The sequence below is a fragment of the Clavelina lepadiformis genome, chromosome 6, assembly GCF_947623445.1.
Source record: "Clavelina lepadiformis chromosome 6, kaClaLepa1.1, whole genome shotgun sequence".
Taxonomy (NCBI): Eukaryota; Metazoa; Chordata; class Ascidiacea; order Aplousobranchia; family Clavelinidae; genus Clavelina; species Clavelina lepadiformis.
In genome coordinates, this window is record NC_135245.1 from 15,377,847 (window position 1) to 15,395,978 (window position 18,132).

An 18,132-nucleotide genomic window follows, 5' to 3' on the forward strand; every position below is an offset into this window, starting at 1 on the left:
GTGGAACTCAGTGTTGCATTTTGAAAGTTGAGCTAGATAAGGTTCCACTAAAACAACAAAAAGTTTGTTTGTTTTTGAAACCAACAAGGTTTCAAAAAAAGTTTTTTTTCTGTGTACCAGTGTATCAGTTCTATTAAGTTTACTTTGTGTATTTCTGTCAATAAAATTTTATCGTTGAACATTATGCTAAGTAAATGAAATGCCGAGATGTACGCGCAACCTTCAACATCATGTGGAGTCAGATATACGTCACTTCAGCTATAATCATCTTGCCACCATCGCAGACAGCCACAGGACCAAGTTCAACTGAGTAAATCCAAAGAATATGGAAAAGGTGGGATTTAGTGAGAGGGAATTTGCAATTACCATTCATTATATATGTAATGTATAAGTTTGGCAACATTAAACAAAATTCTGCAACCTAACTATCCCAATGGTTATATATTAAACATGTGATAAATATGTCTATATTTAATTTGCTGATTAATCGGTGGCAGGGCCGGCTTAAGCAAGCGCGGAACTCAATGCAAGAACTGATGTTGAAACTCCTTTTTTAAGTAAGTTTTTAAGTAGCTTGATGTAACAACTGCATTTTTAGACATATACAGTATCCTACAGATATATTGCGTTTATTATAATGTAGGCTACCTCATTGTACAGAAAAACTTAGCTTTCATGCTGTCTATGGAAAATTTTCCCGAACTCCGGGTGGGGTAATCCGTCCCTGGCCCAATTCGTCTCGTTCGATGTCGTTTAAGATTCTATTCAGTTTCATTCGGTTTTATTCGCTTTCATTTGGTATACAATCGTTCCCAATTGGTGCCACTCGGTCTCCTATGGGGATGATGGTGGTGGATTGCTTTAGTTGGCCTACAGCCAAGACTAATAGTCTTACTGTTAGACTCCGAGATAATTGTCTTTGACTCCGTTGCGTTTTACTGTCTCTATAATGTTTCTTCAAATCAACACCAATTTCATAAAGTCTAATTGTTATATTGTCCGAATAGGTTGTATCGAATTAGAAACATTTACACCATCTTCCACATTTAAACATCGCTATAACTCGAATTCAGTAATGATTCCAATTCCGAATAATTCAGTAATAACTTCAATTCAGCAGAACAGAAGAAATAACTCAGAGAGAAGAGAAGTTTTAGAAGAGAGCGATTTAAAACGAAACATTAGCTTTTATATTCGCCGTCTTGACCAATGGGCGCGTGCCATATATTCTTTTTTACATTGCCACGTATAAGCATGTTACATCTAATATTATTCTATTATCACCGAAACACTTGACCAAAGTACCATCGAAACGTTACACGGTAAAAAATACAATGCTACTTGAAACATTTCAAACTCCTTTGTTTGAATAACTGCTTAACCATGTAATACATCTGTTTAAACCATAGACACCTTAAATAGATTGTCTATTTAAGGTGTCTATGGTTTAAACATTCAATTTCATCCCAGCTGGAGAAACACACACAAACCGCTTTTAAAGTGCCAATTTACCTAATTGTTATAATTTGTTTTCACGGTCGCCACACTCCATTTGATCTTATTCGATCCTTATTTGATTTCATTCTGTCCAAATCTGTCTTCATTCGGTATTCTGTGCTATCCTTTAAAACCAAAAAGTTTCATCAGTGATCGCATTTGAGTTTACTATTTAATAGGCATACCATATTTTTGTGATTGAAAACCGGGACGCTTCAGAACAACGAGCATCAGATAAATGTGGTTCATATTTTACTATTTTCCTACTAGCCTACTATTACTGAACTAGCCAATGCGCTAACAATCTACCCAACCACTGGGCCATTTATTGCCCACTAGAATGACGTAACAATTACTTTCACATTTAACACAACGAAACAAAAACTCGCATCAGGCATCATTCTTCAGCAAGTTGGCTAAACCAAGGCAATGCTGGCTGGCCAAATGCCAAAGCGGGACTTTTTGGTAGACGGACCCGGACGCCGGGACAAACCAGTAAAACGGGACGTATGGTAAGCCTACTATTTAAGCTTATCCAAAAACTGTTCATGGACGCTTTCTTCCTATCCACTATTTAAGCCTAATCCCAAAACAGTCCATGGACGCTTTCCTCATATCCGCTATTTAAGCTTATCCTAAAATCGTCCGTTTTTAAGTGTCCATGGTCGATCTCGAAACCACTGCTTTGAGGGCCGAAGTACCATTTTGAGCAGTTTTGAAACGGCGACACGGCGATTGTGACGAAGGTCTTATGCAAGACGTCACTATATAAAAAATACAAATGGTTCCGGTCTAGTGCGCATGTGACCTTAATTTGTGATAGTTTGTTGTTGTTAACTTGTTATGGCGTTTTTCTGAGTGTAGGTTCAGGCAAGGCTGCCACTCGTAGGGATTTTACCCTACGGTAGGGTTTTTTGGCCCCTTGTAGGGTGTAGGGTGACCCTACGGGTTTTTCACCTTTATTCATAGATTTCCTTTTGTTTAAAGTAAAATAAAAATAAATTCAAATAATAAATTTGCTGAATAATGACAAAAACATAGTCTAAGCCAGGGGTGGCCAAACTGCGGCTCTTTAATGAATTAGCATTGTTGAATTAGACATGCATTTTCCCGGTCTAGACGAGTTGTTTGATCAGATTATGAAACAATGCGTTGTATCTCATGTAGTAACAATGGACTCATTGTTGTAACAATGGACACTTTAGTTAAGTAAATTGTCAGATTGAAGCTGTACGTCAGGGATGACCTAGTTTTAAGTCTTGGTTATGGTTATACTAATACTGTAATTGTAAATTGCAAAAAGAGTTGGAGAAGCCCAGCAGGTGGAGACTGGAGAGTGAGACTGTGAGACAGCAGATGAGCAGAATCAGCAGATTGAACAGACAGGATTACAGGAATCAAGTGATCTTGTTTTGATCAAGTCAAGTGATCTTGAATACGATACTTTTATCATTAAATTACAATAATTCTGGTTGTTGACAAGTTGACAACGGTAATGCCCAAAGAGGTGAGATCCAAAAATTCTAGGTTTCGATCGCAAAGCTACAGAAAAGAATGGGAAAAGGAAAACTGGGCACAAGGATGGTTAAAAGTTTCGTCTCAGGGAGCATCAAAAGCATTTTGTCAATTTTGTGACAAGAACATTCTTGCTGGGAAATCAGAACTAATGAGGCATGCAAAAACTGCTCAACATTGTCAAAATGCTGCACAAGTTCTTGGAAGCACATCGATGGAGCAATATGTCACAAGTAGTCAAGGCTGCATCAAAGCTGAATTAAATACTGTGGCCTTAATTGCAAGACGCAATATTTCTTTCAATTTCATGTCATACATGGTACCAACCCTGAAGCATATTGCTAGTGATTCCAAAGCAATAAAAGATATGACCTCTGGTCGGACAAAAACAACATATCTACTAACAGAATGTCTAGCTGTTGATGCTCATGAAAGGTTAATTCAAGAGCTACAAGAAGCTAAAGGCTTTTCAATTCTCTGTGATAAAGCATCAGATATATCAATGAATAAAATCTTTTGTATAAAACTATAAACGTCCGCTACTTATACAATGGATCACCAAGAACACAGTTATACCAACTCATTAGGCTAAAAAGGGAAACACAATTAGTGGAAACACAAACGTCAGTAAATGTTGAACTACTTTAGTTCTGGTGCTTTTGAACTGAAACTAAAGTAGTTATAAAGTGCCATAAAACTGCCAAAATTTCTTTTTTTTTTGTTCAAACTGCGTAGGGAGATGTAGGGTTTTTTTAGGTGTGCTGGTAGGGTTAATTTCTTTTTTTGAGTGGCAACACTGGGTTCAGGCAAAGTTGACATTTTGTGTTGGTTCAAAATTAAGGCTTCTTGGCTGATTTTTTGGAAAAATGTAAGGAAAAAAGTTGTTTAAAAGTTGAAGCATATGAGAATTCCAGATACAAGAATTTGCTCAAAATACTGCATTAAGTCCTTTTATCCTACATGTCGGCGGATACAAAAACTCAGCTAGGTGACCGGGCTTGTTTAGTAGCAAATTCAAATTGAAAAATGTTACTTTACATTGTTTAAGATAGGGCTTCGGATGAGCCTACAGCCCCTTAAACTTATCCTGAAACCCAACGAAATTAAGCGAAAACGTCGGTATTGCGTAAAAGCGTGTCCGATCGCGGATTGCGTCGTGTCCAGCTTTTACCCGGTGCCGGTGTGTTTACTGCATATTAGTTTCGGGTTTTACTGTAAAACTAGGCTATGCCTCGAAACACCTCTTGTCAGCAAGTTCACACTTAAGTAGAGTAGGCCTAGCCAGTATTCGTCATGGTTGACATGTTAGCGTATTACAATAGACACAGTTAATACATCCATCTCGAACCAGCTGATTTTGGATGTAATAAGCGGTGGTATTAATAACCGAATAAACAAACAATGTCACTAAACAACCCTCTGGAGGTAAAAATGCAATAATAGAATTTACTGTATTTATTCAGCACAAAAAAAACTTGTGCAAAGAGACTTTGTTGCATTAGCTCATTTAAAAAAATCTGATAAAAATAGAATGATAAAAAGTAATTTTTTGTTTGAGAGGAGAAAAATAAACATGCTGTCCACTAATGTACAGCATTGAAGCAATTTTCAATTATCCGTTTCTTAAACACATCAACTCATGCACCTGCTCATCTGCTTTATTTTTCGCTTTTTCAATTTATGTTTTATGGATTTAACTAATTATATAGGTTTAGTGGCCATGCTAGTTGTTACCAGCAATTATTAACGTTATTGTTCTTCAGCACGTTTTAAGCCTTTTTGGCTTTGTCACTTTTTCCTGTTCATTGGCGCTTGTTAGTAACAACTGGCTTGATTTCTCATCCCCAATGCGCTTTTGACGAATAATAAATTAATGAAATGTAATCATATGTAAAGACATGCTGAGTTCGGTGTCGAAAAGATCATGCCAAAGTGAGTGTATGCCGAGATTGGTGGTTTCCATTTCCATCCCTTAGATTGCTGTAAGGTAAGGCTGTAACCAAATCACCAGAATGAAGACAGCTTACCAGTAGCCTATTGGGCTGTAATGAAGGCTGACATGGCACATGCAGTAAATTACGTACGCTTGTCTTTTTCTGACAATGCCAATGAAAATAGGCCTAGCTTAGCTTATTTGTGAAAATATTGATTACATTCCTGTGCTGTAAAAAATGGCAAACATGTTTGGAAAACAGAAGATCGAAAAAGTATGCTTGCTTATGCTTAGTAGTGCAACATTTTCTGGTTGTTCAAGATGATGTTTAAATTTTATAACAGTTTTGTGATTGTAAATGACATTATCATATTCATAACGAGTCAATTTTTTGCTTCCATATATATGGCTGCTGCCTATAATTTTTAGCTTTTTTATGGTCACTATAAATTGGTGTCTAAGCAGACAAACTTGCCTTACAAATTTATTTATCCTAGGTTGGCATGAATATGGTAAAATTTGACAGGCCCATGAAGACAAGTCTCATGTCATATTTTCCGTTGCTGCTTAGACTGGCATTTCTCGATCCAATTTTTTTCTGACTCAATAATTCTTGGTAAAACGATTATAAGACACAATATCTTTGAATCCAAAAATAATAAACTCCATTGTTCTACATGATTACAGATTACATTGCAGTATTACTGTTTGACTAATATAATTGTTTCGTGGCTATATATGAGCAAAACATAAAGATAATTACGATCTACTTGCTTCTTGATAGGTTAATGCCTTAACTGTTGCCAGCCAGTCCAATGTGCATGAATTATTTGCAATTAGGCTGTCCAACACGCATAGAAAAAATAATGCTTTACAAATTTTGCATACAGAAATATATATGTACATTACTTGTTGATGTTTATTACTGTGATCTTTATTTCCATGCTTAACAACACAGTTATATGTGCCGTGTTTACTGAAAGTTACTAGTTGAATGTTTTTTACTAAATCATGTCGTATTTGGGTTTGAAAACTGTTTTTATTTACTCTACACACTTTTTTTTGTTTTGTGCAGGAATCACCTATGTTCTATGCAAAGAGGGTGATTATATGGAATTTTTATGTTAGAAATTCTATAAAAACATACAATAGTACTTAAGTGGTGACTGAATAATATGTTAAGCATCATGTCCCGTTATCGAAAAGGAAGGTGTCTACTTGCACAAGAATGTAACAACAAAGTGGAACCATCTCCTACTCAAAAGCGTTTTTCAATTTCTATATATCTGGCCACAGGTAAACATGACTGATTTAGCCTTACCCTACAATATAATATACATATTATTTTCTGTTATTTTGAAGCGCCGTGTTGAACCTTACGTTACTGTTTTGGCATTATGATATTAACGAGACAGCTTTAGTTCATGGCCTCCCAAACAGGGATTTGTGACTTGCATAAACTTATATGAGTTTGGGCGTATTACTTCTAATGAAGTAGAAATTAAGGTCTAGAACCTAAGTGGTTACAAAACACTTGTCTATGGCATGTGTGATAGTAACCACCCACAGTAGGTTTACAAGAATTAATCGCAACATGTTGTTCAATTTGTTTAAATTACCTGCATGAACTGAGAACTTACTCAGTGGCTGGCAAATGATGTCCCTTTGCAGGATTATAGTGGTTAACTACCTGGGTATGTACCCATCTACATATTCTGGCAGGTTTTAATACAAAAGAGCAGGTTCTGTTTTGTTTTTCATGACTTAAAAACGTTTCATAAAAATAAGAAAGCATGAAATATACAAAAAGATAATATAATGTGAAATGAAATTATAATCATAAATGTTTACGGTTTGTTTATATATATACTTATTGATTGTTGGCTATTTTGTCACATTGGTTTTGTTTTAATTTCTTATTTAACTTCGGTGTTTGTTTTTAAATTTCATGGCATTTTATCTAGGTTTCTGCTTTTTTATTCTTAATTTTTTGTTTAACTTGCCATGTATGTACAATTAGCTTATTTCAGTGACTTTCCATCGTAGAACTTAGCAATATCTTGGTGGGGCATGCAAATTCGTTTGATCATGCAAATTCGTTTGATCATTTTCATAGCTCTGCACTTCTAAATTGCTGAAAGGTACCATGCACAAATATGGAAAGTTATTCACAAAATATTAAGTTGTCATTTTTAACGAACTTGAAAATATGGAAATGTTTAACGAACTTGAATTTATTGGTCTGGCAGCTGTTCTGCATTGGGAATATTTTGTTGGTGGTATAGTCAAACGTTTCCAGTTTGATGCTAGGTGTAATTTAAGAAGGGTAAACATTGAAAGTGACATGAACGTTTCCAAATAATTTTTTAGTTGGAAGGCAAACAGCAAATATTTATTCGAAAATATTCTAGTTAAAATGCTAATTTTCGAATCTCTAAAAATATCTTGCTTTTAAAATCGAACCTTTACCTGTCTATTTTTCTTGAGTAAATAATCCGTTTTTGTTTTAATTGTAAATCAATGGAATTTTTTTTCCAAAACAGGTTTGATAGCAACTGCACTGATGTTCATATTTTTTTTCAACAAAAGTGAAACAACAGACTTGTTCGTAAATGATATAGACATCAGGACAAAGCGTGATAGTAATGAATTCTCAAAGAAAGTAGATGATGATTGGTATTCGAAAAGGGTATGTATTGACAGCTCATTTAAGTTAAAGCTGCAAATAGGGTTTTATTGCCTTTAAATATATGCATATAGTGTATAAATACATACATATACTATATGCTATATATATGTGTGTATATATATATATATATATATATATATATACATATACTATATAATTATGTATGCATTGTAAGTGAGCTTTTGAACCTGTTAAAAGCTGAAAGTGAAGAATATTTTGTTGACCAGTTTATTAGCTCATATTGTGGTCACATTATGTGAAAGCAAGTTCCACTACTGCATACATATATAAACGATCAGAATAAGTTTAGATGTTTGTAACATATTTTTCAGTCCCTGCACTCAGTGAGGAGAACGTTAAATTCTGCTAAATCCAAGTCACTACTTAAGAAAATCAATATAGAACATTTGAAGGAAGAATATCTTTGGCCCATACTGAGAGTAAGAACACCAGGGTCTGATGCAATTGTGCAAGTTGCTCTGGTATGTATGCGCATAGAAACACTCATATTGTTATTGTACTTCTTATTCGAACTTCTACATAATATATTGGGGTTGACAACTCGACACGCTGTTACTCATAGCATACGTTTATTTTTGTACCACTGTTTGCTAGCTGTAAGGCAGCAAAAATGACTGGTTAACATTTTTAGTTGAAAATAGTATATCTTCATTATATGTATATACAGTATATGTAGAGGAGTAGAGCTATTAAAGACAAGTACTTAGAACTGCGAGTTCAATATTATTGTGTTTGTATGCCGTACTTGTTAGATCTGGCCATGGCAGTTTCTTATAAGTTTGTTCACGTATATAAACACATTTCTACGAATACCAGGGAGGTATGGTTAGCCATATGTGTCAGAATTCGCATCTTTCAATGCATTTGTAAATTACAAACACGTTCGTAAATTGCGTACGTGTTTACAAATTGCATACACCTTCACAATTTACAAACTCGTAAGTAAGACATTTGCCTCGCCGAAAGGTTCACAATAACTCTTTGTTAAATTACGTACGCATTCACGAATTGCATGCACGCTGAATTACCGGGCAAAAAATTAGCTGTGTTATCCAAACCGGTCACTATTGGCTCACCTATACACGCTTGTAAATTACAATCGTGTTGACAATTTAGGAACGCTTATTGTTGTCATTGCGTACACAAATTATGAACACGATCACAAATTACGAACATGTTCGTAAATTACAATTTCGTAGTATAACGACCGGTTCAGTTAACATAGCTATGTTTTTTGAACGATAATTCTGCGTGCATGCAGTTTATCAAGGCAAGATATCATTTACGCATTCATAAATTGTGAACTCTTATGCTATTTGTGAACGTGTTTGCATTTTAATTACATGCTGAATAAGTGTGTTTTTACACATATGGCTAACCATAGGGATGTGGTGTGAACTGATGACACAAACCCAAAAACTGAATACATCTACTGAGTTGTCAGCTCAATAGCGGCGTTGTTAAACGCGATATGGTTTCGAAAGCAGTTTCAACTTCATGTTAATCTGCAAAATAACTAAAGCTAAATAAAAGATATACAGCGATGTGAAAATGCACATAGTTAAGGTCAAATGATAATTGGGACTGAGTATTGGGGAATTATCGCCTTGTGTTACAAGTCGTGTGAAGACTTCCTTTAGTTTGAAGATAACAATTTCTTAGTTGCAAGAATTAGGTTTACCTGAAAGTCAACTCGACCAGTTTGAATGCAATATTGTATGGTTTGCCTATAAAATTATTGACTTTGTCCTAAATCTTTATTAATTGATCAATTATTATTTACCAAATGAAGTCATTTTTTAAAAAGTCCATCCATTTTCATTTCAGTAAAGTGAAGAAATATAGCAATTAGATAAATTACAACTTGCAAACCAAAAAAGTATGTTCTTAATATTTTTATTTCATTTCTTTCAAGATTCATAAATAAGTTGGGGGTTTGTTTGTTGTGTTTGATATTGCGATTTATCCTAACTAAAATACTGTTGGTATTATGGATTTCATATCTTTTTTGTATTCTTGCATTTAGCACATAGTTTATAGTTTACGTAAACTTGGTGGTTGGAGTTTGGAATTTGACATTTTTGAAGATAAACCGCCTGCCCCATATCCTATGACAAGATTCATAAATATCATTGCAAACACTAACCCACATGCTGCACGAAAGCTGGTTTTAGCTTGTCATTACGATTCAAAGGTAAGTGTTGGTTGGTAAGTCGTCAGTTTTATCAATTTATAGGTGTCTGATGGTGCTTTGTTTTTGTAGATTTTCCCAAGAGGAAAGTTTGTTGGCGCAACTGATTCAGCAGTTCCATGTTCAATGATGCTGGAAATGGCTAATGTCTTAAATGAATTGTTACTACAACATACACAGCGGGTAAATATGAAAGTTGCTTGTAGATCTGAAGTTGTAAATATTTTCTTTATTCTAGTGTACATGGTACATTTCTATGTGATATAAAAAGTTTTAGTGAAAAGGAGTATTTTTCAAAGAGAGAGTTCCAGATGTGCCGCGAAATTTTTAAAAAATATTTCTAACTAAAAATAGTCATGCAGACATGCATGCAAGGCTGAAATGCGCATCAGCACATACATCTGAACCTTCACAGAATTGCTTTAATAGAAACTAATATTTCATTCTATTTGCCTTATCGTTATAGTAAGGCTGATTGTCACATTATCATTGTATGTTATGTTAGGCTATCCGCTATGGTGTACTTTCAATGTTTTTAAGAAGTCCACCTTCCACCATGTTAACTTGCACAATTAGGCTAACAGAAAAGTTGCTATATTTAGTGTGATTAAATAATAATGATAGGCTTTTTAGAATTGCTTATTTACTAAAACGCATCAAACTCTCTGTTTATTTAGTCAGGACAAATTTGAATGCAGTAGTGACAAATTGAAATTACCTAAAATTTAACCATGACAAAAAAGTTAAGATGGTATGTTGAAAGAGACAGCTCAGCAAAAGTGCAAGAGTAATGGCATTTTAGAGCATTTTTTTTCAGGCATAAAAATCCAATTTTTGTGCTTTGCACAATTTTGGCGGGAGAACATTCGCAGGAACTTTAGAATCAGCTTTAAAAAAATTTTCCTCCACACCCTCAACGCAATCCTAAATACACCACTGCTGGCATTGCTATAAACTTGATTTAACCTTGTTTGTTCTAAAAAACAGTTACACCCGTCGCATTAAAATTATGTACAAAGTCAGATATTTAAGCAACTTTTAACATTAAGTACCAAGTGCGTAATAAATTTATTTAAATTTTTTCAGTGTGGTGCAAGCTTAAAAATTTGAGAACCATTGGCTAAAAGCAATACTTTCAATCTAACCACATTGCCAGTAGCCAAGAAATGATTAGGCAAATAGTTTTAATTCCAGTTGATTTTATAACATAACATAACATTGATGGCTATAGCTATAAGTTATAGCCTAATTAGTTTTGGTACTTGGAAAAAGTTAACACTTTAAACATGGTCCAAAATTTAGAAAAAATCTTGATGAAGTTGCACTTTTTTTTATTCTGCCCGAGGAAATATACGATTCCTTATGTATCCTGTTGTGGCAACTAGAACTCTGTATCATAATGCAGTTGTGATATTATTTTTACACCAACATTTTATGATTTATATCACAGCAAAAAAGTGGCGATGCTAATACCTTAGACGTTGGCTTGGAATTGATATTTTTTGATGGTGAAGAAGCGTTTAAACACTGGACAGAAACTGATTCATTATACGGATCTAGGCATTTGGCGTCACTTTGGAAGAATGAAACCTGGCATGGAAGAACAAGATTGGATTCTATTGTAAGCTTCCTTTCTTAGCAATTAAGCTTTCTTCATTTTTCACCATTGTAAATTGAAAAACTGGATTGGGTCTTGAGGCCAGAAACTGTTTCCAGGCTATAGTAGCTTGTGGAGTATCCCAGTAAAGTAGAATATAGGAAAGGCTTTAACGATTAATTTGAGCTGCTTATTACTGATATTGGTGTCAGTTTCATTGCAAATTGTGATGTTTTGACAATAATTAGATTTAATTTTAGATTTACGATTTTATGTCACTGAATTATTTATAAAATTTTTGTAATCACCCTTGTAAGGGAAAAACATCTTCCGACATCGTACATTTATTTCGACAGGATCTTCTTGTCTTGCTGGATTTAATTGGCCACTCTACAGCCGGATTTGCAAATTTTTTATCAACTCAATCTCGATGGTTTGCCCATTGCCGCAGTATTGGTAAGACTTTTTTTAACCTAATTGTTGCATGATACGAACAATAACCATAGATTTCCATAAAAAAGACTATTTTTTAACTTAAGTTGCGTCAAAGTAGTTTAAACTAGGCTGATCAATGGCAGAGGTTCAGCGCATGTGCGACTGTGCGTATGTCCATTTCCCAAACACAAGCGTTTAAGCTTGACCTAACGTCGAAACCATTTATCTAATTTCCCTTGGTTCATCTTTCCACGTTGTTAAGCGTTCATTTAAAGACAATGATCACTAATTTATAAGAAACCTTATCCGTAGAACAAAGACTGCGTGATGCCGGTTGGATCGGAACCACAAACGACGCCTCCGGTAGGCCTATGGAAATATTTCCTGAAAGACACAGATATCAAAACTCCGCGGTAGAGGATGATCATATACCGTTTCTTCGCCAAGGTGAGTGGACAGCAAATAAGTCTGTCACTTTTGTTTCGCTATTTCGATCCTGTGTACTTGTCGAATGCACCAAACCAGTAAAATTGATAGCAATCGTGAGATTATCACAGATAAACGTTAAAGGTTAAATAAAGGCTGTAATCTGAATGCTGAATTTTCTCTATTCTCTTATTTTGAGTTTCGACAACAATGCTGTATATTGTGGTGATCTATCATTGCTATCCCTAATTCAATTACAGGCGTACCGATAATGCATTTAATATCGGTTCCATTTCCGAACGTTTGGCATAAATTAAGCGACGATGCAAGGGCGGTGGACGATGAACGAACACTTGTCATCACACGAATTCTGACCATATTTGTCGCAGAGTATCTCGGTTTATAGTTACCTGTGTCGCTGTTTTGCGGTTAGTATCACCGGCGGGTAGTTTTTTTTGGTTCCACGACAATTGACCGCGAACAAACTCACCGGGGACAACTGACCGTGACGTAAACTTACCTAAACTGACCTTAAATCATATTATCACTTAAATCATATAATTTGAATAAACAACAATGCTAATTTGCGTAAAAAATAAAAATAAAATGCGTAGCGGTTGATTTGTGTCGCCGGCCAATTTGTTGTCGGTCAGTTGACCACGACCAATTGTCGCCGGTGAATTTGTTCACGGTCAATTGACGTGATCCCGTTTTTTTCTTGGTGAATAAATAGTTTTACAGCTTAGCCATATTTTTCTGCACTTATTCTTAATACATTATCAATTTGACTGTTGCATACATTGCATGAGCAGATAGATGTTCATATCAATACACGAACACCACGCGTTTATGTCAGCAGACAAATTATATCGATACTCAATAGTAGATTAGATTTGGTCTCATTTCAAGTAGTTATTATATGTGTATTGCACAGTTTAACTTAATACTTCATTATGTAGTATGATGTACTCGTTTACCTTCATTTGGTGTTATTGTGCTCATCGCTTGGTGCCAGAAATTTCGATTTTTATTCACAAAAGCAAACTTAGTAACTATCCGCTAGATGGCAAATTTGAGTAAAGTCAGGTGGTTGGTTCTGCCGTAGTGTATAGCTGCATACTATGGAGTGCAATAATCATGCAAGTTTAGCGCATAACAGCTGGCGTATTTTTAAACGGTTTTGAATTGTTTATATTTTGCCTATAGCATGGTACGATTTCACTACTTTCAACAGAGAGTTTGTTACATTGGACTAATGTACTATGTATACTGCATAAATGTTTTTCAAATTGTTGTAATCTGTGTGTATTGTACAGTGTAAGGCCGCTCATGGTGTTGTTGATAGCGCGTAAAACGGGTTAAATGTTAGTAGCGCTACAGAATTGAAGTTAAAATTTGTCCTGAATGCAGTATGTGTAAAATACAACTTTTCATATACCTTCGTTGGCTTCATATCATTTTATTACTATAAGGTAGGACACTAGATAAGGTAAGCGCTTAAAATAAATTATACTTTTTCCACTGATTTTGTATTTTAGTTCATTTGCTGAGTGATGTTATTTTGGTTTTTGAAGTTTCGTGAACAATTTCGGAAATCCTTTCGTGACCTGACTTTTTACGTAGCAAAGTTTTGGTAAACATCCATTTTTATAAGAAATGCTTTGCAGGAAAACAATTACAAAGATCACGCATGTTGTTATTGGGTTGTTGACTGCGCATTTGTACAGCCTAACGGGATCATAAAGAATATAACGATGAATAAAATCATGTTATCTCATTGGCTCACCTTCATTGGCTTCATATCATTTTATTACTATGAGGTAGGTAGGACACTAGATAAGTGTCAGCCTATCAGGTCTTTTTAAATTGGATTCTTGCTAAATGAACGAAGGGTTTTCTTCTGGTCTTACTAGCTGTGTGTCCAGTACGACCAACTGACAAAATCTGTTCAGGTCAATGTCATTTATTGCGCTTGGGCAGAAAGCAAGTTTTTTCCCAATTGACTTCTTTTGGTGTCTGTTTTTGAAGCTTTCGAATTTCAAATGGTTTTACTCTTTATCTTAATCTGCCCAAGTAATACTTGATATTTTATGTTTATGTGTGGTTTTATTCTAAATGAATTTGAGTTTGTTTAATTTTGAGTAGTATATATCCTCGAAAATAAACGAAACTTAAGAAACCAAAGTTTGATTGCAAACCGACATGCAGTTAATTGGTTACATGTTAACTACAAGTCCAATGCTTTTACATAACGTCGTGCAAACCAAAATAGATTTACCTCACGACTACTTCCACTTTGCAACGTGACTTTCTGCGGGTATTTTGTAGATGACGTTGCTACACCTTGCATTGAAATTACTTTTGTGAAAATAATTTAATTACAATTGGTTAAAAATATACTTATGGTTGCGCTTAGCTAATGTTGAATACATAATCTTTGAACAAAATAACATATGCTTTTAACGTACGGACGAGCGGTCAAACTTACAGCATGGAATTGAACGCCAAACTTCACTTCCACTTGACAAGCGACAAACATGTACAGCCATAACTACGTTGGGAAAATTGCAATAACAATTGAAAACTATAGCAATGCCTAATTACAAGAGATGCTTTTGTTATATTTGGTAATCCCTCTGTCGAGGTTTAACAACCAATTAATTTAAAACTTGATTCAAAGTCCTTCTAGCTTCTTGTAGTAGCCTGCAAACACGAATTGTGTGTGGACTATACGGACACGAATTGTGTGTGACTGTGGGCTATACGGCGGCATGCCCTAATCCTAATACATTAAACGTTCCTTTTCTCACAACATGCCGTGTAAAAGCGAAAGTTTTTGCTGTCTTATTACGACATAAGTGAAATAAATTTTGTTCAATCTTGTCTTGCTTATTCACACACAGTTTTTTTCGAAATTTGATATAAGTAGGTTATGATTGCGTTGCATTTGAAACCGGAATTTTAAAATTAAGCGCTTAAAATAAATCATACTTTTTCCACTGATTTCGTATTTTAGTTCATTTGCTGAGTGATGTTGTTTTGGTTTTTGAAGTTTCATGAACAATTTCGGAAATCCTTTCGTGACCTGACTTTTTACGTAGCAAAGTTTTGGTAAACATCCATTTTTATAAGAAATGGTTTGGAGGAAAACGATTACAAAGATCACGCATGTTGTTATAGCCTAACGGGATCATAAAAGAATATTACGATATAGCTAAGCATGTGTCCATTTGGGCCAGATGGGGTCCCTCAAGCTGTGTCCTGGTTTAGCATACATACAAACTCTCATCGCAGTGTATGAAGAACACAGGCTTTAACAGTTGATTGCATGCGAAAGTTTGGCTATGTGACGTGTATGATTTTACATTTATGCAAAGTCAAAAGCCTATAGTGTCCAAATTAAACTAAAAACTAACACTTATATTAAATCGAATTTGTATTTACTCCACGTTATTAATGTCAAATGTTATAGGCCTAAACACGTTCTTAAAACAAACTTTTTGAAACGTTTACAGTGAATTGAAATCTATGAAACATATAGCCAAAGAAGTTTAGTCTTCAATGAAGAAGGTTGCCTATGACCTTTAGACTTTTCGTTTGATTTTACCCTGTGCCGGAATATGTGCGTTGTGATTAAAATCTACAGCCTATAGTGAGTAAGTTTACAATGGTGGCAACTGGCAACCGGCCGTTTATGAATCACAAAATTTGGGATTTACGTTACGATTACCTAATTTTTGTAGGGGCCCAAATGTACTTTCTGACCCGGGCCCACAATGCGCTTGACACGGCACTGAGCAGCAGCCACACTGACGGACTGACCACACCGTCAGTGACGGTACAGTATGTTGAAGGAGGGCTCAGCGAACTGCGAAAACAGACAGAAGAGTTTGTACTGACGTAATTGATCGAGAAGAATGACTAATGCAAAAAGAATGAACCTGTTTTTGGTAAACATGTTTTGAGCCGAGGCTATGTAACCACATTGCTCTGTGCGCATGCGATTGAACTTGTTTACGCCAAATTACTGGAGGAATGCCAGGTTTTGATAGGTGAGCGTATGTACTGTTTAGGAAATTTAAAACGTAATGTTTTTCTTGTGTTGCGATCATATAAGCCTGTTGTTTTGCCAATTACAGCACAACTGATTGATTGTTGGCAAGCGATTCGGTAAGCAACATGCCACGATTACCGTCTTAAGCAGCTACTTGATTGCCATCTAATTGGATCAAAGACAAAAAGATGCCGATTGTCAACGGCCAAACCCGACATTAATTTTTTGAATTCCGATTTATGCTCGAAAAAGCCAGAAAGTTAAATTAGTTTCCCGAATGAATCAAAGATGTCGATTGTGGAGTTTTTGCGCAGCACAATAAACAGGACTAACTTATTAACAATTGATAGTATTAATATATTTGTTTTGTAATACAGTACTTTATTGTATTGCATTAAATGGTTAATAGTGTAAATTGTAAAACATGTTTTTCTAGAAGACCGAACACGGCCCGACTTCCATTCTGGATTGCGTCACAGCTGCCTCAGGGTAGCGACTCGGGATGTGTCAAATTGAAAAAATTCTAATTTGTGAGAATGCGAATAATATAATTAATACATTTTGACATTCATCCCGATCTGCTAACTTTACTCATTTCGCATAATCAAAGTGTATGACCAGTATGTGCCAGTGGTTGTTGTATTAACTTGTCACCTTTTTGGTAAATATCAGAACTAAGAAATTTATCCGTGTTTTGGAAATACGAGTATTATTTTCGAAACTGTTTTGCTGTTGGCCAAACAAAGAAAAACAAACGTTTTGGTCTCGTTTTTTCGTTTTCTACCCAACAAAGAATGCGATTTGAATCTCCTCGTGAGATTTACAAAGATAGTCGATATTCGTTCGTAATATTGGGATTCACGTTGGACTCGACACAACCTGGAAGGCATGTCAGCACATTGTGACCATAATAAACCGTTTTGAGTACAATGATTGATAAACTTTAGCTCGACAAATTTATCTGCCACCCGTATTGCGCAAAAAGGGTGATAAATATTTATTGACTTTGATTGTTGACAACGTACTGTTCTTTTTTAGAAGAGCATTGGAAAGTTTAATTTAATGAAATCGTAGGCTACTGAACGCATGTAAAACCTCAAATGGAGAGCACGTTTTTTTTGTTTTGTAAACTGTATAACTGTTACAAGAACATATACAGGCAACAGAATCAAACGATTCAGTTTAAACCAGTCAGTCCGTATCAAACCAGTTTAATATGTCACAATCATTTACCTGCTTGGTTAGTTTCGAAGTGTGAACGATTTAACTGTTCCGCCACATTCATGTTTAAAGGCATATTCGACAGGAAATTGTTTGAAATTGCGACATGTTCTGAGGAATTTTATATCTTGTGAATAATGCAAACATAGTTACTATGGTCACATAATTTTACTTAATGTTTATTTCAATGAATATTTGCAATTTGTCATACTTGAGTATATACGTCATACATTATGAACTTTGCTGACTAGACAACGATTCAACAAGATGTGTTTTAATAACTTCTGTATTTGAAATGTGTTTATGACCTGATTAAAAATCAATCATAGACATTGCTCGAAACTCATTGTCAATCACGCACTGTAACCTATGACGATGTGGAAGTCAATTCGAGTTGCCCTTTCCAGGTTCCCCAAGTCTACGCCAAGTTCCACTAGCTGCTTGTCCCTAACACAAGGTTATAATTACAAGGTTCATTGTTAGAATGTGTAAGCCTGGTGATAGTATTAGTGGGGTTAATTTTTCTTCTACATAGACACTTAAGAAAAAAATT

General features: G+C 35.2%; 1 protein-coding gene and 1 long non-coding RNA gene across 3 annotated transcripts; both read left to right on the forward strand.

Moving 5' to 3' along the window:
• Positions 1–5,999: 5,999 nt before the first annotated feature.
• LOC143462508 (glutaminyl-peptide cyclotransferase-like) lies at positions 6,000–14,081 on the forward strand. 2 transcript variants are annotated; one of them, XM_076960702.1, is made up of 9 exons: positions 6,000–6,241; positions 7,486–7,634; positions 7,967–8,116; positions 9,682–9,849; positions 9,919–10,029; positions 11,297–11,467; positions 11,800–11,899; positions 12,191–12,325; positions 12,565–14,081. In XM_076960702.1, exons 1-9 carry the CDS (start codon positions 6,121–6,123, stop codon positions 12,708–12,710), a joined length of 1,251 nt encoding a protein of 416 aa, XP_076816817.1. In that variant the 5' UTR covers positions 6,000–6,120; the 3' UTR covers positions 12,711–14,081. The 2 variants fall into 2 exon arrangements, with proteins under 2 accessions (XP_076816817.1, XP_076816818.1); XM_076960703.1 differs by having other exon boundaries at positions 7,489–7,634.
• Positions 14,082–15,795: 1,714 nt separating this feature from the next.
• Positions 15,796–17,400, forward strand: LOC143462517 (uncharacterized). Its single transcript, XR_013118174.1, has 3 exons — positions 15,796–15,960; positions 16,048–16,356; positions 16,444–17,400. It is a non-coding gene; the product is annotated as an uncharacterized LOC143462517 (long non-coding RNA).
• The last annotated feature ends 732 nt before the right edge of the window (positions 17,401–18,132 follow it).